The sequence below is a fragment of the Argentina silus genome (assembly GCF_951799395.1).
Source record: "Argentina silus genome assembly, chromosome: 9".
NCBI classification, from domain to species: Eukaryota; Metazoa; Chordata; class Actinopteri; order Argentiniformes; family Argentinidae; genus Argentina; species Argentina silus.
Window position 1 is genome coordinate 10883724 of NC_139663.1, and position 25074 is coordinate 10908797.

General features: G+C 42.0%; 2 protein-coding genes across 4 annotated transcripts; both read left to right on the top strand.

Moving 5' to 3' along the window:
* Nucleotides 1–1574: 1574 nt before the first annotated feature.
* On the top strand, nt 1575–12010 carry ppp1caa (protein phosphatase 1, catalytic subunit, alpha isozyme a). Its single transcript, XM_083677716.1, has 8 exons — nt 1575–1711; nt 1957–2072; nt 7419–7550; nt 7822–8052; nt 8161–8265; nt 8729–8952; nt 9211–9345; nt 9543–12010. Exons 2-8 carry the CDS (start codon nt 2018–2020, stop codon nt 9657–9659), a joined length of 999 nt encoding a protein of 332 aa, XP_083533842.1. The 5' UTR covers nt 1575–1711; nt 1957–2017; the 3' UTR covers nt 9660–12010.
* Nucleotides 12011–13040: 1030 nt separating this feature from the next.
* Nucleotides 13041–24579, top strand: kmt5c (lysine methyltransferase 5C). 3 transcript variants are annotated; one of them, XM_083677662.1, is made up of 9 exons: nt 13041–13293; nt 13627–13759; nt 14163–14328; nt 14582–14691; nt 15489–15652; nt 16154–16173; nt 16347–16483; nt 16705–16868; nt 17108–24579. In XM_083677662.1, exons 2-9 carry the CDS (start codon nt 13647–13649, stop codon nt 23296–23298), a joined length of 7065 nt encoding a protein of 2354 aa, XP_083533788.1. In that variant the 5' UTR covers nt 13041–13293; nt 13627–13646; the 3' UTR covers nt 23299–24579. The 3 variants fall into 3 exon arrangements, with proteins under 3 accessions (XP_083533788.1, XP_083533789.1, XP_083533790.1); XM_083677663.1 differs by having other exon boundaries at nt 13041–13185; XM_083677664.1 differs by lacking the exons at nt 15489–15652; nt 16154–16173; nt 16347–16483; nt 16705–16868; nt 17108–24579 and adding an exon at nt 14845–15270.
* Nucleotides 24580–25074: the final 495 nt, after the last annotated feature.

A 25074-nucleotide genomic window follows, 5' to 3' on the forward strand; every position in this document is an offset into this window, starting at 1 on the left:
CTGTCGAAACTATGACGTGATGAATAGAAACACAGTGAGGACAATAGGATCAATTTGGAAAACAGAGACTGTCTAGAGTATGATCAATAGTTGAGTAATAGCGACCTGCAATGGAGGAACATGGATTTATGAAGATTATAGGAAGGAAATGAAAGTTGGGAAAGAGATGATGTCCTCACACACACACACACACACACACACACACACACATAAACACAGCCAGATCATCCATTTAGACCCTCCCCACCCTGTCCAAAAAAACAAACATTTTTGCTTGTAAACAAAACACTACAAGCACAACTCATCACTACACTACCTATACAATTGTGAAGACAGTTATACCACTAACACTCACTAACATCAGAAAATAATACCTGAGATCATCAAGTGTTATTATCGTCAGCATTTTCAACTGCTATGATAACACTGCAACTTAAAGGGTTAGTTTAATATGTTTTAATCTATAGTCAAATGGTTCCTTACAGTTTACAGTTTACAGTAATAGTTGTCACGTTGTCAGCCCTCTTAATTTTCCATATTTTACATTTACATTTCTGGCATTTAGCAGACGCCTTTATCCAAAGCGAGTTACAACAAATACATTTAAGTAAGTGAATCATCTATCCATCTGTCATCATAAGATCATCATCATCATCATAAGAGGTAATCAATGAAGGAAGGATTATTATTTATTTTTTATTATTATTATTCATTTTTTATTAACAGGAGAGAAACTTGTACAGGGGGGTAGTGGGGGTGAAGAGGTAAGGAATTTGGGAATCATATTTTACAGAAATCAACGCAAAGCTGTAAGAAGCAAAACTGATAATGAATCACATAAGCACTACCTACACACGTTCCGGTAACCTTTCAGTCTGGCTACTAACGCAGTTGTAGGAGTGTAGCCTTAATGCAGGAGAGGCCTATAGCCTAACAAATTCGGGAATCATATTTTATGAGTGTTATGTATGTTATGCACCATCATTTAATACCGAAACCAGAGTTGTGTCACCTAAGTTTATAACCAGTCGCATTTGTAACCAAATCATTTGCCTGTACAAATAGCTTGTCTTAGCCTTTTGGTGAAACGTGTGTGTGTGTAAAGTAAAAGTCGCCTCATCAAATCAAATCAAACCTCCCCGGGGCGCAACAGGGACACATGTTTACTGCACGCTCATTTTCACTTGTATACATACGCTGATATGTTCCCCATGACAATAAAGCCCCCTTGAATTGAATTGGATTGGATTAAAAAGAGATATCATGTATTAACACAAATTATGATGATTCTTAAAAACCCAGTATCATGACTTTCATTGGAGAAATTGGGGTGTTGGGCAGTGAGCATGTAATTCTGATTTCTAACACTTGGTGGCACTCTTTGCTGATGCCCCATGGCTTTTTTCAACCCCGTTGATGTCATTCGTGAACAGATTTAGGCGGGGTGCAAGTGTGAGACGGATGTAGGGTGTATCCTATAGGAAACGTCAACTGAGGTTCAAAATCAAGCAGTGGTCCAATAGGCTTTGAGGAAATCTAAAGCACTCGCTTCGTATCAACCCCCCTCTCGCCTGGCTTCTGAACAACACGGCCCTTTTAAAGTTCCGTGGAGGAAGAGAAAGGGGGACACAGAATACGAAAAGAAAAGGACATACATAGAAAGCAGAAAGAGTGCTGTCTTCTACACGGGAAGACAGTTGTCAAATCTAAGGTTTATTTGATGTTTACATTTAATGTTTGCTTGCTATCTATCATTTGAGCGAGTAGCTTGGTGTTAGCCATCATTATGCTATCTTAACTAGCTAGCTGCTAAAAGCAAGCTACGAAACGGTAGTGATAAGTTAACTAGCTAGTCAGCTAACTCGTTTTCCTTTTCAATAATATTTTGCGGAAAATATAAACTGCCTTACGATTTGTATAATACTTGAACGGTGCCTATTTTCTTCTTCCATCAAGGAGGAGCACGCAACGAAGGTCTTGGCTGCCCGATCGAAGCTCGACAAAAAAAATAAGTAAAATGGCGGAGCCGGACAAATTAAACATCGACTCCATAATACAGCGTCTTCTGGAAGGTGAGGGTTTGAACTACATTCAGTATCGAAACGAAGTTACGCCCCATCAGCTTCTATTCTATTTGAGTAATTTAGCAATAGTTGATTTTTAAAAATTATTTCGCTATCTAGCTATATATGCTAACTAATTCCATTTTGTGTAGCTAGTACCAGTAGTGGCTAGCTAGTTAGCTAACCAGCTAACTAGTTAAATCTCTGCTCATCATACTGCGATTGGATCAAATATCCCGTCACAAGTAATCAACTACAAATTATTGTTTGTCTCAGTAGACTATTATTGCGTTGGAAGCGGCAGCTAGTTAGCTGTTCTAGCTACGATAATTGTCTTTGTATTTGCACTGTTGTTTTACAAGCTAGGCCGAGGAGTTAGTATTGAATGAATATATAGATGGTGTGCTCGTAGTGCGTCTCAGTAATGACCAGTAGCTAACATGCATGAAAGGCACCGATGGGTGGTGGTCCTCATTGAAGTACTTTTTCCTTGCCTGTCTTCACTACGATGACGCACAGATGCCCCAAATTCGTAGGGCAGGAAACATCAATGCCCTCGTTTTTACACTTTCTGTCTGAAGAAGGCCCACTATGGCTTATGGCAAGGACAAATTGCCAATTTGGATGTGAATTAGAGGCTCACCAGTTATTGTAGTGTGCACACAAACTACACTTACAGACATCTTACAAGCCACTTGTTTTGGCTCTGTTAGTTATCAGTAGATGTAATGAGGTGTGGATAGTGGAAATATGGGAATGCAAAGGTTTTGTTTATATTTCTCTTGAGATCTGAGTTTTCCTGAACAGTGTCACTTCTATGGTGGTGCTTAGGATATGAAGATGGATTTAATACATTTTTCTAACATTGTGTACGTGCCTGCTCTACTCTATTGAGAGTATTGTGAAGATTATTGATGTTTGCATGGGAGAGGCAGGGTATAAAGATTGTCCACACTATTTCACCTTCAGCCCTAGCTACTCCTTAGATTTATGGTGTGTTGAGTAGTAACTGATAGGGGCCTTAGGGGACAGTGTGTGTATAGGGGGGGCGGAAAGGAACAGAACAGTTAATCAAACTTCTGATCCGTATGATCAATGTTTGTAGGTTGCGTCACACAGAACCATAAACCCCTTCAGCTACTCTACAGAGAGTTCCGCTATAATGAACACAGTGGCTGAGCTGTAAGAAGCCAGGTTATGAGCCTCTGTTGGTTTTGGAACTGTTCGCTCTGCTGTAGAGAACAGCATTAGGGGCCACAGCTGATCCCAGAACTGTTAGATGAGCTAGTGAGGTTATAAATGTTAAGAGAAAAAAAATAATATATATATATATATATATATATATATATATACGCTCGAGGCTCTTTTCCAGGTCTGATGAGCAATGAATTAATCAAATTATGCTCTAATTAAATATTAGAGCGGATATTTATGTTGGTTTTCTCCACAGTATGGTTACAATATACATTTGCTGTGTTGGTGTATGTTGTAGAGGGTTGGAGTTTCGTGGCATCGTTTGAGCCATTTGGTTTATTGGCTCCTGGAGCAGTAATTTGAAAACATTTTTTGAATGAGGTCTTTATATACCTTAAGTTATGTTGCTGAGTTGGTGTATTATGTATATGTGTGTGCCTGCCCCATGGTAGTTTGACTTTGACTGTGGCTCTTGATGGCTGGAGGCCTCTGTTTTGTATACAGACTGTTCTACTTGGGCCTTGATGGGGTTGTCTGCCAAGCACAGGAGAAAATAAACAAGCCTGATAATGGCAGTATTATCCTCTTATGTAATCTAGTAGTTGACCTTTTTTTTTTATCTCTCTCTTTAAATGTGGCTGGTGGCAACTCATTTTGCTTCAGTGGTTAGAATAATCATACTTAACACTTAGGCTTGTAGCATGTACACGGTTTATGTTAGATTAGAATGTCAGGGTTCTCCCCAGGATTTTTTGAGCAACCTGGCGCTGGATTGCATTATCAAAACCCAACTTGCGTTTATTCATGTTAAAATTAGCAAAAGATACAGCTAAAGCGCTGAATTCACTGAGGAACATAACGCTTTCGCTTTCGTTTTTTTTTTTAACAATGTCGTTGCCGATTAAAGAGTAACTATTATTACTAAATATATTGTTTTATTTGCCTTGTACTGTTTACATTGAGGCACCAAAAAGTTAACAGCGTGGCGCAGCGCTACTCTTCCATTCTTTGGGGAGAACCCTGAATTTTATAGTCCATACCAATAGTAAACTCAGTATTGCACTTCAATCCATCCAAACCTGAGGTATTGATAGGGTGTAGTTTTTTTATTTGCCCAAAGAAGATGTGTGAGCGACAAATGGTTTAAAAAGGTTACAGTGACGAGGCCTTGCTTAATTTTTCTGGCTATATCATTAATTTATCAGATAATGTCCAACGTCAGGTTTGAACACCTCCATGGCTACTTTGAAAAACATGATTAATGCTGCATTCAAGTGTTCCTCTGAACTGGGAATCGCCAATATTTCTGACTCGGCATCTCATGTTTCTGAGTTTCCCACTCTGAGCCATCTCACAATTAGCCAATCGGGAGCCCTATGCAACATCTTGGTGAAGTTCTGAGCTTCTGAGGAGTATTTGAATACAGTACTTTTGTAGACCAGACTAATTAAATGTGTTGGATGGTCTCACTTGGGTCAATGGGATTAACCAGCTGCATTGAGACATGCTCTGCATAAACCCCAACATTTTGTCCAGAATGCTATCCTTCTGCTAGCATCTCCAAGGATGTCCATATCATTGGCCAGTACGGACAGCGAAATCTGGAAAGCGAAGTACCTGTTTATTCCGACAGCCCCTTAACCCCTGCCGCTTTCTATTGTGCTTGCCCAACCTTTTGTTTTCTACCTGTGACCAACCAAGCGGAAAGCCCTTTGTTTTTACCCCTCCCCATCCCCCACGCCCCTACTCTAAGCTCACTATTGCCCATTGGCCATGTGGCTAACTTTAGAGTAAGCTCTGTCAGGGTTTAGCCAGCCCTAATCCAGGTTTAAAGTGACAAGCAGCGCTACCCTATTAATACCCACTTTTCACTCTTTACGCCCATGTCCTCGGGTGCCGCTCCAGCTTCTCTCTCCCCATATAGGATGTTCCTTTCTAGAAGTCATCTTTGTTCATTTATTTTCATAAATGAAAGCGCACCACTCTTTAGCCTTTTGTTATTATAGATGTTTAGCATTAGGGTAGAAAGCTTTTCAAACAACAAGTACATGTATCTTGTCTTTCCAATGATTTTAATTTAGGCCAATTTTGCAATGTTCACATTTGTCTGGCATTTTCCACTGTCAGCAAGTGTCGGTTTCAATTGTCAGAGTTTGACAACCGTTCAATCAATCCAACTCGTGTTTGGTAGAGAATGCTCTGTCTGCACCCAGCTTGGCAGTCCAAATGTCCCTGGAGAGGGTTTCAAGTGTGTAGATGTCCTATGAGCTCCAGCAATTACCAAGTGTGTGCTGGACACAGTGCAAAACAACATGATTTCAGATTGTCCATTGAAATTGGTTTTCCATTGAAAATCGGTTTGTTACGTTTAAGTTCTTCTGTGCTAGTAAAAGAGCTGGCATTGGTATCTGTTCATCTGCACCTGGAGCAGCCGGCAGAAGGTGTGGGGAAAGGGGGTGGAATTGATTCTGTCATGACACAAACAAACCCGATTCCAAATTCCATCAAGTGCAGTCTTGCATAATCCCCCAATACATGAGTCACTGTAATACACTTGCATGGGCTTTTATTTCCATGCCTGGAGCTCACCATGCAAATGACATTATTGAAGAATATTCATAGGGTCATTTGTTTGTATGTGGTTGGACTTAAGACTAAAGGTCTTAAATGTCCCTTGTAGCAGCATTAGATGTTATTGTCTGAGTTACACTCCGAGTGTTGAAGTGTAAATAGGTGCCAGCTCATGTTAACCTGTGTTTGACCTGCAGCCAAACTTGTCACCAAAGCCTCAAGCAGTCCTGAATTTAGGATGCATGTGGCTACATTTGGCACTGGTAGCTAAATCTGTCAATCTTGCCAGCTACTTTGGCAGGTAGCCAACAATGGTTATTATACAATGGTTAATACTATGCTTCAATTTCAGCTTAAAAATCAGTCGCACTGATGCAAACTGCAGTTATGGTCACTGTTGATTCAAAATGTGTGTTAACTCCCCTGTCGCTGAAAGTTCTCCACACACGCAACAGCACAAGATGGCAACTTAGATACACGTGAGCGTGAGATGGAAAGCATGTGTGGGGACATATTTAGCACTCTTGACGTGGATAGGTGTGACACTTACTACAAGCCTACTACAGGAAGTTTGTTCTGTGCAGGGACTAATTTTCAATGGGATCTGAGTCAGACTGATGTGTTTTTGATGGGATTATTTTTTTTTGCCTTGATTTTAGTTGAAATATATTATGGAAAAAAAAAACGAGTCTGGCTAGTGAATTCTCACCCACCAGACACCTTGGCTGGTAATCCCAAAAAGTTGATTTCATGCCCTACCAGTATTGTATAACTGAATGCATTGTTCATTTAGAGTTTCCCGTGCATGAATGAACCTGCAGTTCCTGTTTTGTTTTGAAAACCTGCCACTCAACAAACCTGCACGATTCTCAGAATACTTTTACTTGCTTGTCTGAAGGAGACACCCCAGCACTGTCTCTGTCCCTCACAACCACACCTAGCAGATTGTGTTTAGCGTTGAAATGGTCAGATGCAACCAGACTACACAATGCCTCAGAAATGGCCCTGGTAATTTAAAGAGCTGCGCCATCTGCCAACAAACATGTGACTGTCTTTGAAGGCCTTGAATTTGTTTCAGTTTTAATGTGAAGGGTAGCCTAGCCTATGTTCCCCTTGTTTCAGTTGTTCCTCTTTGATGTGATCTGAGTGCAGTGTGAATCTCGCTGTGTACGCCTCGCTGTTACAGTCTTTCTACAGCGGTTACATCAGCAGGCAGGCGGGTTGTGGTGTGTGTTCGTACGTGTGGCTGGGACTGGGTGCATGCAGATAGGCCAGGTGGCCTACACCCTCTGCTGCAGCCCAGATCACACTGCTGCTACTCCATCATCCTCATGGTAGTGGTTGTACTCGGCTTTGCCCTGTACCTTTTAAATTAATTGAGTAGCCTAGGTCCTCAATCCTTGCCTCGTCTGTGTAAACGGTTTCACTTGGTCTCCAGGCTCTGTGGTGTGGTTCGTATTGTATGCACAACCGGGGTACTATATTGACTGATGTGATGTGTGTCTGTCACGTGGTCTGTGGGCTTGGTTCGACATGTTTGTTTCTCAGTGTGATGTCACTCCTCACCCTGGTGTCTCTCTCCTCCTGCAGTTAAGGGCTCTCGGCCAGGGAAGAATGTTCAGCTGACAGAGAACGAGATCCGTGGCCTTTGCCTCAAGTCCCGTGAAATCTTCCTCAGCCAGCCAATCCTGCTTGAGCTTGAGGCACCACTCAAGATCTGTGGTGAGTCCTATTGGATGTTTCCAACTAGGAGGCAAATGGTTACAATGTCTTGTACAAGATAGTAATGATATGACACTATCAGTAGAGTAAGGCAGCTGTGCTTAGACATTCAGCTGGTACTGAATGCTTCAAGGTTTTGCAACATGGCTTGTTTCATGTACTAGACTTATCTCTAAATGTCTGTGGTATCGGTTGTTGTCAACAACCACCTATTAAACACCAGTTGTCAGGGTGTGGTAGTTAGTAACCACCTCTCTGGTGCCCCCTGCAGGTGATGTCCACGGTCAGTACTATGACCTTTTGAGGCTGTTTGAATATGGTGGTTTTCCCCCGGAGAGCAACTACCTGTTCCTGGGTGACTATGTGGACCGAGGGAAGCAGTCCCTGGAGACCATCTGCCTGCTGCTGGCCTACAAGGTCAAATATCCAGAGAACTTCTTTCTGCTGCGCGGCAACCACGAGTGCGCCTCCATAAACCGTATCTACGGCTTTTATGATGAGTGTAAGTAACGAAGCGGGCCTGGACATGCATCTACACATCTATTTGTATAAAAGACACACAGACGTACTGCCCACTTAGCTAATAATGCCCTATTCCTTTTCCCCTTAGGTAAGAGACGATATAACATCAAGCTGTGGAAGACCTTCACAGACTGCTTCAACTGTTTACCTGTGGCTGCCATTGTAGACGAGAAGATCTTCTGCTGCCATGGAGGTGGGTGATGGAATGCTTGTAGGATCTTTGCCTGAGTGTATTACTTTTGTGGGATTATCCTTTCGTTGGTCCTATTTTTATGGACCTGGTAATCTATTAAGATTTCAGTAATCCTATGATGATTTTGTATTCAGGTAAATAAACCTTACAGGTTCTTTTCCAGGCACCGATTAAGCCTAGTCCTGGCCTAAATCACACTCTCAATCGAAGATCTCCATTGATGGTTTCTTTTTGGCATAATCTGTGTCTGGGAAATCGGTCCTTTGTGTTGATATGATGGGATATGACTGTCCACTGCGTACATTTGGTATAGAGGTGTGGTTCTGGGGTCAGCGATGTGGTGAAGGTTTATTTACCTTATTGTGCTTGGATGAATGGTAATTCGAATTGATCATGGTAGTGATATTTTGTGTGGGTATGTATGGTGTGCTAATGTTTGTTATTTGTGTTTTGTCCTCTCCAGGCCTCTCTCCAGACCTCCAGTCCATGGAGCAGGTGCGCAGAGTGATGCGGCCCACAGACGTGCCCGACCAGGGCCTGCTGTGTGACCTGCTGTGGGCTGACCCAGACAAAGACGTCCTGGGCTGGGGCGAGAATGACCGTGGTGTCTCCTTCACATTCGGAGCAGATGTGGTGGCCAAATTTTTGCACAAACACGACATGGACCTTATATGCAGGGCACATCAGGTAAAGACTAGGCTCAGACTGGAGGGGAGGAGGGGTGGGGTCATTCCTGGACAGTGGTTGAGATATAATGCACCGCGATTATTTAATTATAGAAATCTGGTGATAAAATATATGTATCATCACAACATGAGTATTAGCAATTTGTCCACAATATTCTATTTAGTCAATATAGTGTTTATTACATGCTTGCAGCTGTCTGTGTTTGGTGTCGACTCTCCTAATGTGAATTATTTTCACACCTCTCCGTCCGGTCCTCAGGTGGTAGAAGATGGTTATGAGTTCTTTGCAAAGAGACAACTTGTTACTCTGTTCTCCGCTCCAAACTACTGTGGAGAGTTTGACAACGCTGGTGCCATGATGAGTGTGGATGAGACCCTCATGTGCTCGTTTCAGGTGTGTGGAGAACCCCTACCTCCCTGCTTACAGTCCTTCCACATCATATCTTCACTCTTTCAGTCTTGCCGTTTTTCTCTGTCTCTCTGTCTTCAAGCTCTTCCTCTCCCTCTTACCTGTTGCTATGTGCAGCAATGTTCAGTCTGTAGGAGTATATCTATTTGTAGCTGTCTAAAGAAAGCATCTCTGTCCCCTAGATTCTCAAGCCAGCAGATAAGAAGCTCTACTCTTACGGCGGAGGTGGTGGAATGGGATCTGGGCGCCCCGTCACCCCGCCACGAAATTCAGCCAAGGGCGGAAAGGCCAAGAAATAACACCCACAGGACCCCCCCTCCCCTCCCCGAACCAACTACACCTGTCGGCCCCACACTCTTTCTCTACCTCCCTACTTCTTTCTCCCTCATCACCAAACAGCAACAAAGCAAACAGTACCCAGGGTTCAGTCCTATTTTTCTCTGATACTACTGTTTTTAACTGTTTGTTTGAGTGTGTGTGTATGTATGTATGTGCGTATGTGTGAAACAGAGGGGTTTGTTGAACTCTGTGTATGTTCTCCCTTTCCCCCTGCTCTGTTATCCTGTCACTTTGTAGATGAAACTGGTCTTTCCTTTCAGTGATGTTAATGCACACCTGGGCTCAGGGGAGGAGCAGGATAGGGAGGGGGAATGGGTAGAAAAGGAGCCTTTAATGTTTATGTTAAGGCCCTGCACTGTTTTAATGCTAAACACAAGCTTTTGTACATCCTGTTTTGAGAGTATGTGTGTGTGTTTGGGGGGAGGGGGGGGTCAATTGCACGGTCAGACACCACACACTGAGCGCACAGGTGGATATGTGCAGATGGATCCTTGAGTTGAATTTACGTGGAGCAAGCGAGGCGGACACAGAAGATGAATATTTTTTCTTCCCTTTTGAAAACCAATGATTTCGAAACGCAATCATGGATGTGAAATAATTGTGCTTTTCTTTTTTTTTCTTTTTTTTTTTTGTAGATGCATAACAACAAATGGTTTGAATTTTTGCGTTTTTAGTCTATTTGGAAGTCAATGATAAAATAAAGAGAACCATTTATTTAAAAATATACCATCATACTGTTCAGTGTGTTCGCCTAACCATTGCTTGGCCATGAATGTGATGTGTTTGTGTGCATTCCTCAACTTTTGTCACCCCCACTTTGATAGAAACAAAAGCTCTGTTAGTACAGTGTGGGCAGTCATGAAAATTAAGAAATGCCCACTTCCTTTGCTGTATTTAGGGGTCTTTTGCTTGATCTTTTTCTATCATACCCCCCTCCGTTCTCCCTGCCCCTTTATCGTTATGACTGTCCGTGTTCATCTCACCCCCCCCACCTCCTTCATATCCATTTTTCAATTTTGTGCTAGTTTATTTCTCTGGGTTCTGAGTAGTCAAAGAACGTCATACCTCAACTCTCACCCCACTTTGCTTCTGCTCCTGCTTACTCAACTTACATTTTCCCAAATTTTCTCTCTTTATATGCTTAAAAACATGACAGACAGCAAGGTCGTTTCATGTGCTGGGTTTTCTACCCCTGAAGTAGCTCATAGGCTTCAATGCTCTCCAATAGGTGGCACATCTCATTCAAGCAGCTTGCCATTGCGTCATCTGACAGAAGACAATGGGATTCCAGAGTGCTCTTTCAGTGCGCCCCCTGCAGTGCGGAGGGTACTCAATGTGCAGTCAATGTACAGTCATTGACACAATAGGGGAAAGTATGATGATAATTGGAGAGTGCATTTTAAGATTTTTGGCTTGCAGTTTGTAAACATAATGGATCTTGTTATTATGGAGTTGTTTTTAATTAAATGTTATCATACAGTGACCAGAGGAAGTCTTGTTTGCTGATAGATAAAGGTATTGAATGAACTTACAGTATGAGAAGTAAGGATGGTACGAAGCATGAGTTTTGAAAGGGGCTCTCACAGAAGAGAGATTTTCCAAAGTTGTTGTAATAGAAGATGATGGCATTTCAGACCAATATAAAACGACTCCCACTTGTTTCATGGCAGAAAAGGCTTTAATATAATGATTCTGAGCTGTAATGTAGACAATCTGAAATGTTTAAGAAAATGCATTTTGGATGCAAGCTTGATTTACATGCTTTAGAACGTACCGTAGAGCAATTGAAAATGATAATGCATTAACCTAATAAAAGGCTTTGGGGGGGAGGGGATCATTGCAGGCCTTTGTAATGTTGTCTGAATGAATACTGCAAAAGTTCAAATTTCATCCCATCCCTTTTCATAGCAGTATAAGCTTTCTGCTTGCAATGTGGGTCAGATAGGTATTATTATTATTATTATTATTATTATTAATGACACCACCAACACTACTGTAACTATCAACATCAATCGTATTTCTTTGAACATTTTGTTTTTACTGACAGAACTAGGGCAATATAGATATTGTGAGCTTATTAATGTAAAATGTTTTTTTTTTTCTTTATACCAATCAGGGACGTTTTCCTTCATGCACTGTCGCTGGGTAGAATACAGGCATTTACGCTGAAATATAAATGAATAAATACAAAAACATTAAAGAAAATAAGAAATAAAAAAATGCTATTTTTTATTTTTATGTAATTTGTTTTCCAATCAATCACAAATCTTGTCTCTGTTACCGGGTAGAAAATAAAAATGGTGAATTTGTACACTCTTGTCTCGTTTGTCATCATTGTTGAGAACCTTCAATATCATAATCATAAATCCCATTGACACCGAATTACCTAGGAATAACCTAGGTTCAGGATTATTAGTCGGGTTCTGCCTTGTACCCATTGTGAATGAGACTGTACACTGCTGCAGAGGCGTGTGACTGGGAGTGGGGGGGTATGGTCAAAACCTGTCTGACATGTACATATAATCAGCTTCCTAAATCCTAGGTGAGAAAAAAAACCAAGACAAGACAAGAGGACCAGCGAAGTGGCCCCATAGCCCGTATGTTCTCTGGTGGCCCCTGGGTATGATCAAATACGGTGAAACCCTACTTACTCTCTTTGGTGTGATGGCTATGCCGACGAGGCGACACCTACATCCATGACTCGTAACACCTGGGAAGTGGCGACGTCTACTGTTCAATGATACGTAGGACTTTGCTTGCAAACTACTCCAGTCATCATGAGGACTGTTCATAAATAAATTACTACATAGGTACAGATGCAATTGTATGGAGTTTTGCAATACAATAGGTACACAGCAAAACCACTAAGCGAATAAAAAACACTACACAGTATGAAAAGCCTGTGTGTAGTCACTTCATATACATTAATTGTTGTTGCTGTATAGCCCACAACTAACATTTATTGCAAATCAGAATTGCATTCATTTGGATATAATATTTTATAGGTTATAATCTGCCTTGATGTCATGGCAGATTTACAGATGGTAGATTGTCCAGAGCACCTGATACATTAGCACCTTTTTGGCATTCAACTAAACTATTATTTTCAGAAATGTTTGTGATGTTTTTGATTGTGCAAGACAGTTGGGGAAACAATGGTCATGTGTTTTTAAGCCCATTAGTTCAACATAATGCGCCTTGTCTGTCCTTCTGACCAATAGTCTGTGTTTCTAGCGTAAAAGTGACCTTGGCTCTAGCCAATTGAACAACGTGGGCGTTACTAAGTAGTTCGGTTACGCTGCAGCAGTGTTGTTCGTTCAACTTATACTGTAGGTATGTAGCTAGCTAGCTCGTACCATATACCAAATAGAAAACAAACACACTTCCCTTGGGTTAATTATGTTACCGTGTTGCTAATTTTTTAACATCTGTACACGTGCTGAAAAAAAGATCAAGAAATTGAAGATCGGACTGCGTTTTGACCAGGTTAGCTATAGCGTAAGCATTCAAGACAGCTGGCTAGCAGAAGCGGCTAGCCATCACTTGAATACGACACAATCTTACGAGAATTTCCTTATCAAAGAAGACTCCCAGGTAGATATCCATCAATATACCATGAACTAGTTAAACCCCAAATGGTTATTAGCGACCTGTCTATTTATCCAGTGCAATTTACATCGAAATACAAAGGAGGATAGGCCAGCTCAAAAAGGTCTAGCTAGCTGGTTTGTTAGCTAGGCGTTATGATGGACTGTACTGCTCGTGATAATACCGAGGAGCTGATTTGAATTGAAAGGGGATATAACTAGCTAGTTTAAGATGTGTGTTGCTTGTTTAAGGACACGTTAATTACGAACATTCTAAGTTGTTTTTGTTGTTACAACATTCATTGTCTCCCTGACCCTTGACCCCTGACTGTCCACTCAGCATGCAGATGGTGGGAGGCGATGGACGGATGTACTAGAATGAGTGTGAAGGAGCTGTGTGAGACGGATGACCTGGCCACCAGTCTGGTGCTGGACCCCTTGCTGGGGTTCAGCACCCATAAAATGAATATCAGGTATTCTTAAATCATTGCAACATTTCAAAAGTCGGATTTGTCCATCAGTTAGCATTTTATTTGTAATGTGGTCATTCTGATTTATTTTAAAGGCGTGTTTACCTGAGGATGTGTTTATTCTGATTAACACAGTTATGACAGTTTAGAATGTATTGATTCAACTGAGGTCTGAGAGTATGAGTAGCTGGGAGATTCCAAATTTGTAGGTGTGAGGTTGTGATGTAGATGAGATGATCAAGTCCTAGCTTTATGTATATTTCATGTTAGGTGAATAAATAACACCTCTCAATTTTACTCCTGCCATATCCTGCCAATTTTACTCCTGCCAAACATATTTTACTCCTGCCAAACATAGTTAACTCCTGCCAAACATATATTGTTTTTTTGATTGCTGTCCTTGCAGCCCCGTCCCAGAGATCCGTCGTTGGGGATACCTCAGAGAGACTCTGCTTCGCTTCCGACGCACACATGACTTCCAGGCCACCTTCGAGGCCCTCACTGTGGGAGACTGGGCCTGTGACTACTTCACTGGGCTGGGCACCCACCGCCAGGAGCTGCTGAGACAGCATGTGAGTGTCTTCTTCTGTCCTTGTTTGTGAATGATTGGATAGTACTGTTATCTCAGCAAAGAAGTAGCCTAAGCTTATCATTGTCTCTCACTTTACTCTTTTGTTTATGTACACAGTTATGTCACAGTTATGTCTTTTCATCTAAGCATTTGTTTGATTCATTAGCCTCTCCTTTTCTTCTTTGAGTGAGGGTCATTATGTGTACAAACTTGCATTGCTATACACCTGCTCTGACCAGATTCAATATCCCTAGGTGTATCGCTACCTCAGTGCCTTCCTGTTGAATAGCGGTGTTCAGATTGAGTCATGTGATCGATACTCTTCAGAGACGAATGGAGGAAAGATAACATCGACCAGGCACTGGTAAAGATGGAGCTTTGTTTGTTGTTGTATTATTTTGCATTTAATACATAGATGATGAAAGCCATTAGATATTGTTGTCTGTGTATATATCTGTAAGTGACTGTGCTTTTGTAGACAGATTTTGGTGACGCCAGCCTTGATTTAAATTTACAGTTGAATGATCATGCCTGGCAGACATCCTGAAGAAGTTGCACCTTTGCCATTTGTCAATTCCTTTGCCATAGTAATGTCTCACACCTTGTCCTTTGTTGGGAATGATACTTAAAGAGAGGGACAGCGAGATCTTCTTTGAGTTACCCGGGTTAGGCCCATGGCCACCAGTCTCCCGTGTTGACACACGTTAAAACTTGATGCTTTGAAACTGTTAAATTGGTTATTTTGTTGATACTCTATTCTCATTCTTCCTATGTGCATTAATGTGAGGTTGTGTGCTAGATAAAGGCTCTGTTAATACAGCTTGACATAATCGTGATCAGGTTCTCCCATTTAATGTCTAATTTTCACATGCATCGCTAAAGAGACAGAATGAGTCATCAGCTTCAGCTATTGGCCTGAGTGGAAACACCTGTCACACAGAGATGAGCAAAGCAAGCATTATTAACCATGAAATATCTTTTGGAGTCAAATATAATGTTAACTTGTGTTAGTTGGTCATGTGACCACTTCGAGTTCGATTCATCATGTTCATAACCGTTAGAAGTAATTATTGGGAATAAATGTATGTCTCATTTTTTACCTGTCCTCTATTCTTCAGCGTTATTTCCAATTCTTCACTTTGATTGACTTGCTGAATGCAGGTCTGTAGGTGAACGAGTTGAGGTTCTGTTGGGGTGTATAGCAGAGCTGAACCAAGCAGACAGTGCTGTTCTGAGGGCAGGGGTGAACGACTTCAGTGTGATGTACTCCACTCGCAAACGCTGTGCACAACTATGGCTTGGACCTGCTGCTTTTATTAACCATGGTGAGAGTTCATCAACCACCCACTGACGACTGTGGACTAATACACACACACACCCTCACCCTCACCCTCACCCTCCATCTCCTTCTGGGATTCATCCATTGACAGTGTAACCTGAGAGGGAGAGGTGAAGGCAGTACCTTGTTATTTGATCACTCTCCAATAGATGTGTGATGGCGACATTTTCAGCAACATGCATTGGGAATAAGCTTATGATATCAAGTGAGTCTTTACGAGTGTTAACAGATTTGAGAAGTTTTTATCGTCATTCTTTTGTTGTGATCGTCTTGTTTTTCACTGCAAACGTAAATCATAGGATTAGCAAGTGACCTCATTAAACTAGAGTGAAAAAACAACCCCTCACTTTGTTAAAGAATTGCAACTGGCCATTATCCTATGATTACTTAATTGTTATCATACTGGCATTTACCTCACGTTTTGTGTTTTTTCAAGACGTTTTAACATCGTCTGTGTTGTATTTTCTCTCTGTTTTTATGGATGAAGACTGCAGACCCAACTGTAAGGTAATCATTATTAATCTATTTAAGTTAAGCAGTCTCTCACTTTTTTATTGAATGATGTTTAAGTATACTATATAACCTCCTAGATCTATTTGGACTATTATTAATGTTGTGGGATATGTTACATCCCCTGGGCCAGCGATGCCGCCTTTTTTCATCTCCCTTTTCCCCCCCAGTTTGTCCCTGGTGATAAGAATGGAGGCTGTGTAAAAGTGGTTCGACCCATCTCACCTGGGGAAGAGATCACCTGTTACTATGGGGACAGCTTTTTTGGTGAAGACAATGAAATGTGTGAATGCTGCACCTGTGAAAGGTGAGGAGCCTGGTGTGGAGATGTTCTGCTTGTTGTCACTTCACTACCCTCTTTCTTGTTTAGTCTCTTGCTAAATTCTGATAAGCTACCAATTCCCGTAATAGAGAAAACTGATTCTTATCTTTAGTTGATTCACATCTTTGTCAGTTTGTTTTAAATCAACAACCAGCCACTTTTGAATGTGCAAAACATTGATATCTGTGAACATTTCTTTTTTTTAGGAAAGGAGAGGGTTCCTTCAGGCATAGAGAAAGGCAACGCGATTGTGATGACGCAGCAAAAGATTTGGTGGGCCAGAAGTACCGCCTCAGAGAGACGGACCTTCGTCTTAATAGAGAGAAAGGACACTACCCTCCAAGGCCTATGTTTCCATTAACAAATTCAGGTGTGTTTGTGTTGACTCTATCATTTCAGATGGTATGTCTGTACTATTATTTCACAATAATGTAATTATAATGCTTCAAATTGCAGTGTCTTTAAAAGGCCCTTCCTTTACTTTGAACAGTTGTGATCCCAAACTAGGATGTAATGTTTCTGAAATTAAATTCGGACACATACTATGTGTCTGTCTGTTTGGGATTGTATCTTAATCTGTATTCCTTTGTCCTTTTTCTTTTGTTTTAGCTATCCCTTCAAGGAATTCCTTTACGCAGCAGATGAAGAGAAATGCCCTGATGATGAGCAGGAAATTGACAAAGACTAAAAGGTGGAGAGGAAGGAGGAGATCTGGAAAGAGTCAACTGAATGTTGCCTCTGCCACACAACGCCTGACAATCCCGTCCCTATCAGAAGTTGTGCTGAGGGACCTGAGGGTCAGAGTGCGACGCCACTCTGTTGATTTTCTGATGAGTTGCAAAGACCCCACTAGCAAAGCGAGGGCCTTGCTGCAACTGCTTGAAGACGTGAAGACAGAAGACAAGCAGAGAGATGAACACCCTACTCTCAAAAGGACAAATAAAGGAGGTGATGAAACAGAGCAGAAAGGCATAAATACACTGAGTAGTGAACCTATTTTAGAGTTAAACCTGAAGCCTTTCACTCTACACTCCTCTTTGCTTTCTGAGGAGAACGACGGACATGCCGCTTGTGAGCAGAGTCTAGGCGGGGAGTCCATTAGAGTGGTAGACAAAGTATCTGTTCTCTCGCGGATATCTTTAAGAACGAGGAGCATGGTCAGAAGCTCCTGCACACATCACACGGTTTCCAAAGTCAAGAGGAACAACAAAAGCCCTATCAAGCACACCAATAACACTGCAAGATCTCAGAACAGTAAGAATAGCACTAGTCATCTTCAAGAGCATTCAGGCAATGTAATCAGAGAGAGTGATGGCACCAATTGTATAATGATTGGAGATAACACCAGTTGCTGCAACAGTGTGTCATACATCAGAAACAGAACATACATAGGTGGAGACAGTCCCAAAGGAAGCAGGGCTCAGTGTACAGATCAGAATCCAGAAGATGTGAAAGAGAAACCCAAAATAATTGCAGAATCATCAATTCAGGGGATGGATGAGACACGTGTGGCAAACAAACACACTGGAGAAAGTGTTGAGGTTAACCAGAATTACTCAGATGATTCCAAGATACCTGGGAATGGTTCACTCATGTCAGGACTAAAGCAGTACCTCACAGTGAACTTGATCAGGGTGCTAGTGCCAGGAGGTGTAGAAGCAGAAAAGGCCTGTCAAGGAGTTGAGGGAAAGGTGATTGGGAAAGGAAAGAGCTGCATGACAGTTCAAAGAGAATCGAGGAGTAGAGCAGTGATACAGGAAGCAGTGGCAGAAACCAGAATGTCCAGATCTCAGCAGAAGCAGGGAGGTGGCAGAGGTGTTTCAAGAGCTGAAGGTAAGAAAGGGGTAAGGGAAATGTATTTCAAGGCAGTTAAAGTTGATGCAGGGAAGATTCAGCCATCTGATGGTAAAGATGATTTACATTGTACTGAGAAAAGGTCTTTTGGTCATAAGGTCATTGAGATACAACCTGGCTGTGGGGGGGAACAGGGTCCTGCTCAAAAGGAGGATAAGCAAAGTTTAAGTGGCAAAGATGAAGATGAAGTTGTAAAATCTCCAATTGTTGAACGTGGTAGAAAGCGGGCATGCAAAGAGAGAAACAAGACAGAAGAACAGAGTCATGGAGAAACAGGAGGAGGGCAAAATAGCAACATTTGTACCAAGAACAAAGATTTAGGTAAGGATGGGGATCATAAGTTCATTGAAATACAACCTGCTTGTAGGGGGGAACAGGGTTGTCCTCAAAAGGAGGATAAGCAAAATGTAAATGTCAAAGAGGGAAAAGAAAAAGATGGTAATGGTGTTAAATCTCTAATTGTTGAATGTGGTAGCAAGCAGGCATGTACTGAGGAAAATGAGGCAGACAAACAGCGTAATGGAGAAACAGGAGGTGGGCAAAAGGGCAAAATGTGTGTCAACAACAAGAGTAATGATGGAGATAAGGATGAGAGAGTTTCTAAAATGCCAAGAAAAGCAGAGAAGGAGGAAATGGCTAAGGAGAGTAATATGTCCACAAGTAAGGAGAAGGAGGGTTTTGTCATAAAACAGGCGAGGGTTCTACTTTCTGACATTTTAAAGAAAGAGCGAGGTGAAAGTTTAGAGGGTGAGATTGGAGGAGGAAAACAAGATCTTTCTACCGAGGATAAGGGAATGGAGGAGGGCAGAGAGAGACAAAATCACAGAGAGAAAGGGATAGGAGAACAGATATCTGAAGCACAGAGAAATAGATTGCTTCCTTTAATGCAGTGTGGGAGAGGAGGCAAACAAGGAAGGAGAAGGCCTAGACGAACACAGAGGAATAAGGCCGGCGATCACAACCAAGACTTGTCCACAATGAAAAAGGCAGCTAGCTCAGACCAGTGCAATTTGCAGCTTAACTCATCACAAAGTGATCATGGTGTTGTCCCCGCAAACCCTCAGCTTAAATCTCCCCCTCCCTCTTCAAAAGCTCTGACATCTACAACACCTGTGGGTAACCTGCATCTAGACCTCAGTCCACAGGCACACACCCAGACCAACATTCCTCTGAAGAAACGTATGTTCCGGAATTCAGTGGAGACTGACTCTGAGCAGGGCTTGAACTCTCCTGTGTCAGAGATGCCCTCTAAGGACCTCACAGCACTCAAACCTTCCACAGAGCAGAGGCAGGACCTTACTCTGTATTCAGGAGGAGAAACCAAAGCTATCAATGTGCTGAAAGAGGACACAAATGGAGTTGAGCAGTGTTACAAGTCTGACCCTAAATTAAGTGTCACAAATGTTGGTGTCCGATCTCAGAAGCAGGCTTTGAAGAGAACAGTACAAAAGAATGCAAGCCTCAGAAGGCTGCGTCCCAGAACCAATCAAGTACAACAAGGCCGTCCATCAATGAAAGCTGAAAAGTATAGAATGGGGACTGAAGATGGAGGTGAAGGGGTGGTTGTCAACAATGGAGAGACATTGGAGAAGGAACCTGTTAATGACAGACTTGATGCTGAGCCTGGTAAAACCATAATGGATTCTGGGAAAAATCATCCAAATGAAGGTAAAGGGGAAATGGAAGCCCATAGAAGTGGAGGGAGCATGCCAGAATTGCACAGTGAGATGGCAAATGTATTCACTCATCAACCATGTAAGGTGAAGGAGGAGGGGAACGAGCAGGGTCTTAACTTCAGAATACGTTTTAAGAGAAAGAGAGGAAAAGTGTGGGTATTGGAGAAAAGTGGGGAAGGTGAAGATTTAAAGATGAAAGCAGAAAAGGGAGTTGATTTGCAACCATTTGAACCCTTTAAGGCTATTTTGGATTCTGTGTCAATCTTGAATCTAGAGATGGAGAGGGGTGCCCAAGCAGACGGGGAAGAGAAACATGATGTGCAATTGAGTATGAGGTCTGAGACTAGGCGAAGCAAAATGGTTAGATTGAGAAGGAGAGAACCAAGGTTTCGGAAAAGAGGGAGGGAGGTTGTAGCTGTAAACCCCAAAGAGGACAGAGACGTGACCACAATGAAAAAACTAGAACAAGTGGGTCAACTCAGCGGTTCTCACAAGGATGAGGTGGGAATCAATGATGTGCTAGGAAGGGGGGTTATTGGGAGCATAAAGCAACCGCCAGAAGGAAAGGGTGATGTCAATTCTAGTGAGACTATTCCTGTGGGAGGAAAAACTGATAAAGGGGAGGATCATTCTATTGGAATGAAAAGGAGCTTGGGTGACCGTGGCCAATTAGATGAAGTGAAAGCAGAAGGTAATTTTTTAAGGGATGGTGAATTAAAATTTGATGTATCAGACCAACCCTTGCCACGCATCAGACTGCGTAGAAAAATAGAGGGCGTATGGGAGGTGAATAGCCAGGACGAAGAGCAAGGAGAAGCAGAGACTGAAAAAGAGAAGAGTGAAATGGAGCTCGTTCCAGAGAGACAAAGTAGGGGGCCAGTGACTTCCTTCAAGCCAAAAGAAGAGTGGCTTTCTGCCTGCCAGCAACTAAACAGATGTAACCCAGTAATAGATGCCACCTCCGGTCCTCTGAAATCAGAACCTCCATCCCTAGCTTTATCTCTCTCACCCCTCTCTCTCAATTCACCCAATGAGGTAGCCTCTGTTCTTGGGAGGATGAAAGGCAGGGCAGTGCCAGAAATGAGCAGTAAAGGAAGGAAACTAAGGCAAACATTAGAGAAGACTTGTAGGGGTGGGATAGGAGAAATGGGAGCAACTTGTCTTAGTAATAGCCTGCTACAGATCGACAACAGTCTTTCTAGACTCTCTGAGGGGTTATGCCAGTCACAGTCCTTAGAAAAAAATATGCCCTCTTATTCCAGTGCTTCCACCTCTAAGATTCAGTCACACTCACCACCATTCAGTTTTCCGGACAGGATACTTTCCACAGAATCCAGCTTTGGTAACTGCTGTGAAGATCTCCTGGACTTTCAGTGTCTAAATTTTGAAGGTTACTATCATTCGCAGAACATCCTCCAAAGCTCTCCAGACCTTTGCCCAATGGAACCACCTAGTGGTCCCTTTAGTAGTCCCCTCTCTCATAGCCCCTCTGATGTTTGGAATTCAGAAACCCCTTATCTTGGCCCTCCAAGTCCAGGGAGTAACTTTCATACAGAGGATCTACAGTTTTTCCCAAGTCTCGTCTCCAAAAATGAGTCTCTCTCCATGGGATGTGAAGTTAAAGATGCCTCCAAAGACAAAACTTCAATCAATCCAAATTTTAGTTTCACACCCCTGAGCGCCACTGATGGAACTGCAATGGACCGTTTTATGATGAAAAATCCTGCAATGAAACTGTCTTTAGAAGATCCTAAGACACAGACCGGGTCTATAATAGACAAAACCCAGTGCTCTCTCAAAGTAACTACCCCCCCTATCAGTTCCTATTCTCAGAATACTCTAGTCAATTCTCGCTATCAGAGCATAAATACCAAGGCTATCTCTGGACATCCAAATATTTCAAAGGCCCAGCCCCTACTCAAAACCCAGGGGCCCTTCCACCTGATGAGCTCCTCCAACAAATCTCAATCTTTTTCCACCTGTCAACCAGGCTCATTCAAAAACGGCCCGCAGAGTTACTCAGCCAAGTCCGTCCATTCAGCTCAAGTGGCTAATAAGATTGCCTCTCAATTATTCACTGTGCGAAATCCTAATGCTGGGGATGCTCTCTTCAACACCTATGACAAAAACTCTAGTGTGATCCAGAGTGTGCTGAAATATCAAGGAGGGAAACCGTCTCAGAATTTGAATAGTGCCCCATGTAAAGATAATAGGGCTGCTGGCAGCCCTAATATTGTGTCCAAATCTCGAAGTGCTAAGTCTAGGTCCAGTGACACAGAGAAGACCCACCAGAGTCACACATTTTCAGATTCTAGCACTGGCTGTCAGAAAGGTAGCACTTCAGGTCATGGATACACTTCGGAAAAAGATGCAATTCGTCTTAATGCATCCAACTACCGCATCAAGCCAAATCCTCACAATGACAAAGTCCAACCAGTTTTTTCCCACACTTCCAGTAAAAGTACAACTGCTTTTGAGAAGACACCCACTGACAAATCCCAGTATACTGAAACCAGCTTTAACAACAAGAACTTCTCCACTCTCCAAAGGCCCTTCTTTTTCCCTAGCCAAGTACCTCAGAGTTATGGGTCACCTCATGGCAAAAGTTTGCATCAGGACAAGCCCTGTGCTGCTGTGCACACTCAGAAACTTCGGCCTTCCTGGGGTCCATCAGCATCCCCTCCTGACAAACACCAGCTGTCTTATGCTCATCATGATTCCTCTGATTTGACCTTTGGTACATCTTTCTCTCCTTCTGTGTCTCAGCACAATAGCCCCCAAGTGATCCACAGCTCTCCCTCTGACCCACAAGTACCAGTTAACAAAACCCAGTCCTCCTCCTTCCCTTATGGCTATCCAGGTCACCCATATGTGCTAAATTTTAGTGGAGACCACTCAGTGACCCTAGGTCTTAGAGATGGTATGGAGTCTTGGCACGACCCAAGTGCAGGCCACACCAACTATACCTACCATTGCCTCATGGAGCCTTCTGGCACCCAGGGGAGGCTAGTCCTTGAGCCCTGTGGACCTCCAATGTCAAACTCTCCCTCTTTCTCTGTGGGGGGCTTTTCAGGGCTTAAAGGCCAGGATGAACATTGCAGGGGGGATACACAACATCAGTACCAGACCAGAGACCACCCACCGTCATCCCACCATATACCCACCTCCTCTCACTCCTCAAATCCCCCTCTTTCAGATCGAAAGCCCAAGAGGCTGAGGCTAGTTGTAACTGATGGCACAGTGGATTTAGACCTGCAGTACACAGACTGATTTATATCAATCAGTCAAGCTGATTATATATGTATGTATTGATTTGCAATTTACACAGTCTACCTATTTCAGTTTGTATAATGGTAACTAGTGTTATACCTAACCCTTTTATTGGATAGATTGTTATCATATGAATGTCTCAGAGGAGGATTGATATCAATGATTAGATTGAGTAATGCCTACATTAGATTGTTGATTGAGTAATGCCTACATCTTTGATTATATTTATTTTGATAATCTCCATGTTCTTTTTAACCTATTGAATGCCAAGGCGAGAAAATATGTTAAAAATTAAATAATAAAAGTTTGTGAAGAGATCTGTTCCAAATCCTGAGCATTAAAATAATTCACAGTCCTATTCTGGCATGACGTCCTCTCACAGTCTGTCATAGCAGAGGTTAGCCTCAAGGTGGGCACATTGAGCCCTCTAGTAGTCAGTGGAAGCCTTCTTTACGTACTGTAACATGGTAGTATGAATATTTCTCTAAGATGAACTTGTCAATTTATAGAGGAGCATCTCCTGTTTGTTTTAAAACTGGTAGTGTACTTCAATAGATACATTTGACAACAAGTGAGTTTCACCTCTTAGAGTGCTGATGTGCTGATATGTTTGTGATTTTTTTTGTTGACACCTCAGCTTTACTTAGTTGAATTAAGCATTGTCTACCCTCCTGCAAAATGTACTCGATTGTATTAGATATGCTTTCTAGTTAATCATGTGGATGTGCAAGTGTATGTGAGATCGTTGGAAGAATTTCAGGTACCATGTGCTTCTTACACAATAGTGTGTGTGCACTGCTTTGCCAAATTTAATTAATATATTAGTCAATGGTGCATCAATGAAAGTGCTGCACATGGGCTGTGTGTTCTGTAAAACGACTTTCAGGCCTGAAAATTCCAGGACAACTCCACTGGGGGTGGCATGTGTTACTGTTTGCAGCTGCTGCCTAGATAACCCACACTAGGCCTATATGAAGAGGGGTTGGAGACGGTTCTTCAAACCACATTTTTTTTGTTCCATACATTGTGAATGGACTAAGTAGGTTCCCTACCCCTCCTCACCTCCTGTATCTTCTCTGAGGATATCTGTAGTGAATTAGATAAAGAGCAACTTCACTGACTATGCCTGATAAGCTTGCTCTAGTCCTGTTTTGAACTTTACATGTTATTGATTTGATCACACTGGTAAAAGTTTAAAAAACATAGTTACATTTTTTTTTTTTTTTTTGCCATCCTTAATGAGTTTCACATGGGATTTTTAAATTGCAGTTTTACTTACAATAGACTACATTTTAAATGTTACTTGGGCATTCCCACACTCATGTCATGGTATAGATACAATTGAAACTTAGGTGAGGGTACTGACTGAAACTACATAGCTTACCAAAAGTACCACAATGTAGTACTACTGTCTGTGTGTTTGTGTGAACTTGGGATTTTTATATCGCAGTTATACTTACAATAGGCAACATTGTAAATGTTACTAGGGCATTCCTGCACTCATGTCATGATGTAGATACAATAGCAACCTAGGTGAGGGTACTTAGTGGGACTACCATAAGTACCACAAAGTAGTGCTGTCTGTGTGTTTGTGTGAACATAATGTGCACATAATGGCCAATCTATTATTTATTTCAATATCCTCATTCTTGAAATGGTGCTTTAATGTAATTTCATATTTTACACATTGATTGTTCATAAAATGAAAAGTTTGTTTTTATTAAGTGGTTAAGATTATTATGTTTAATTTACTATTTTTGGAAAATAATATAAAAT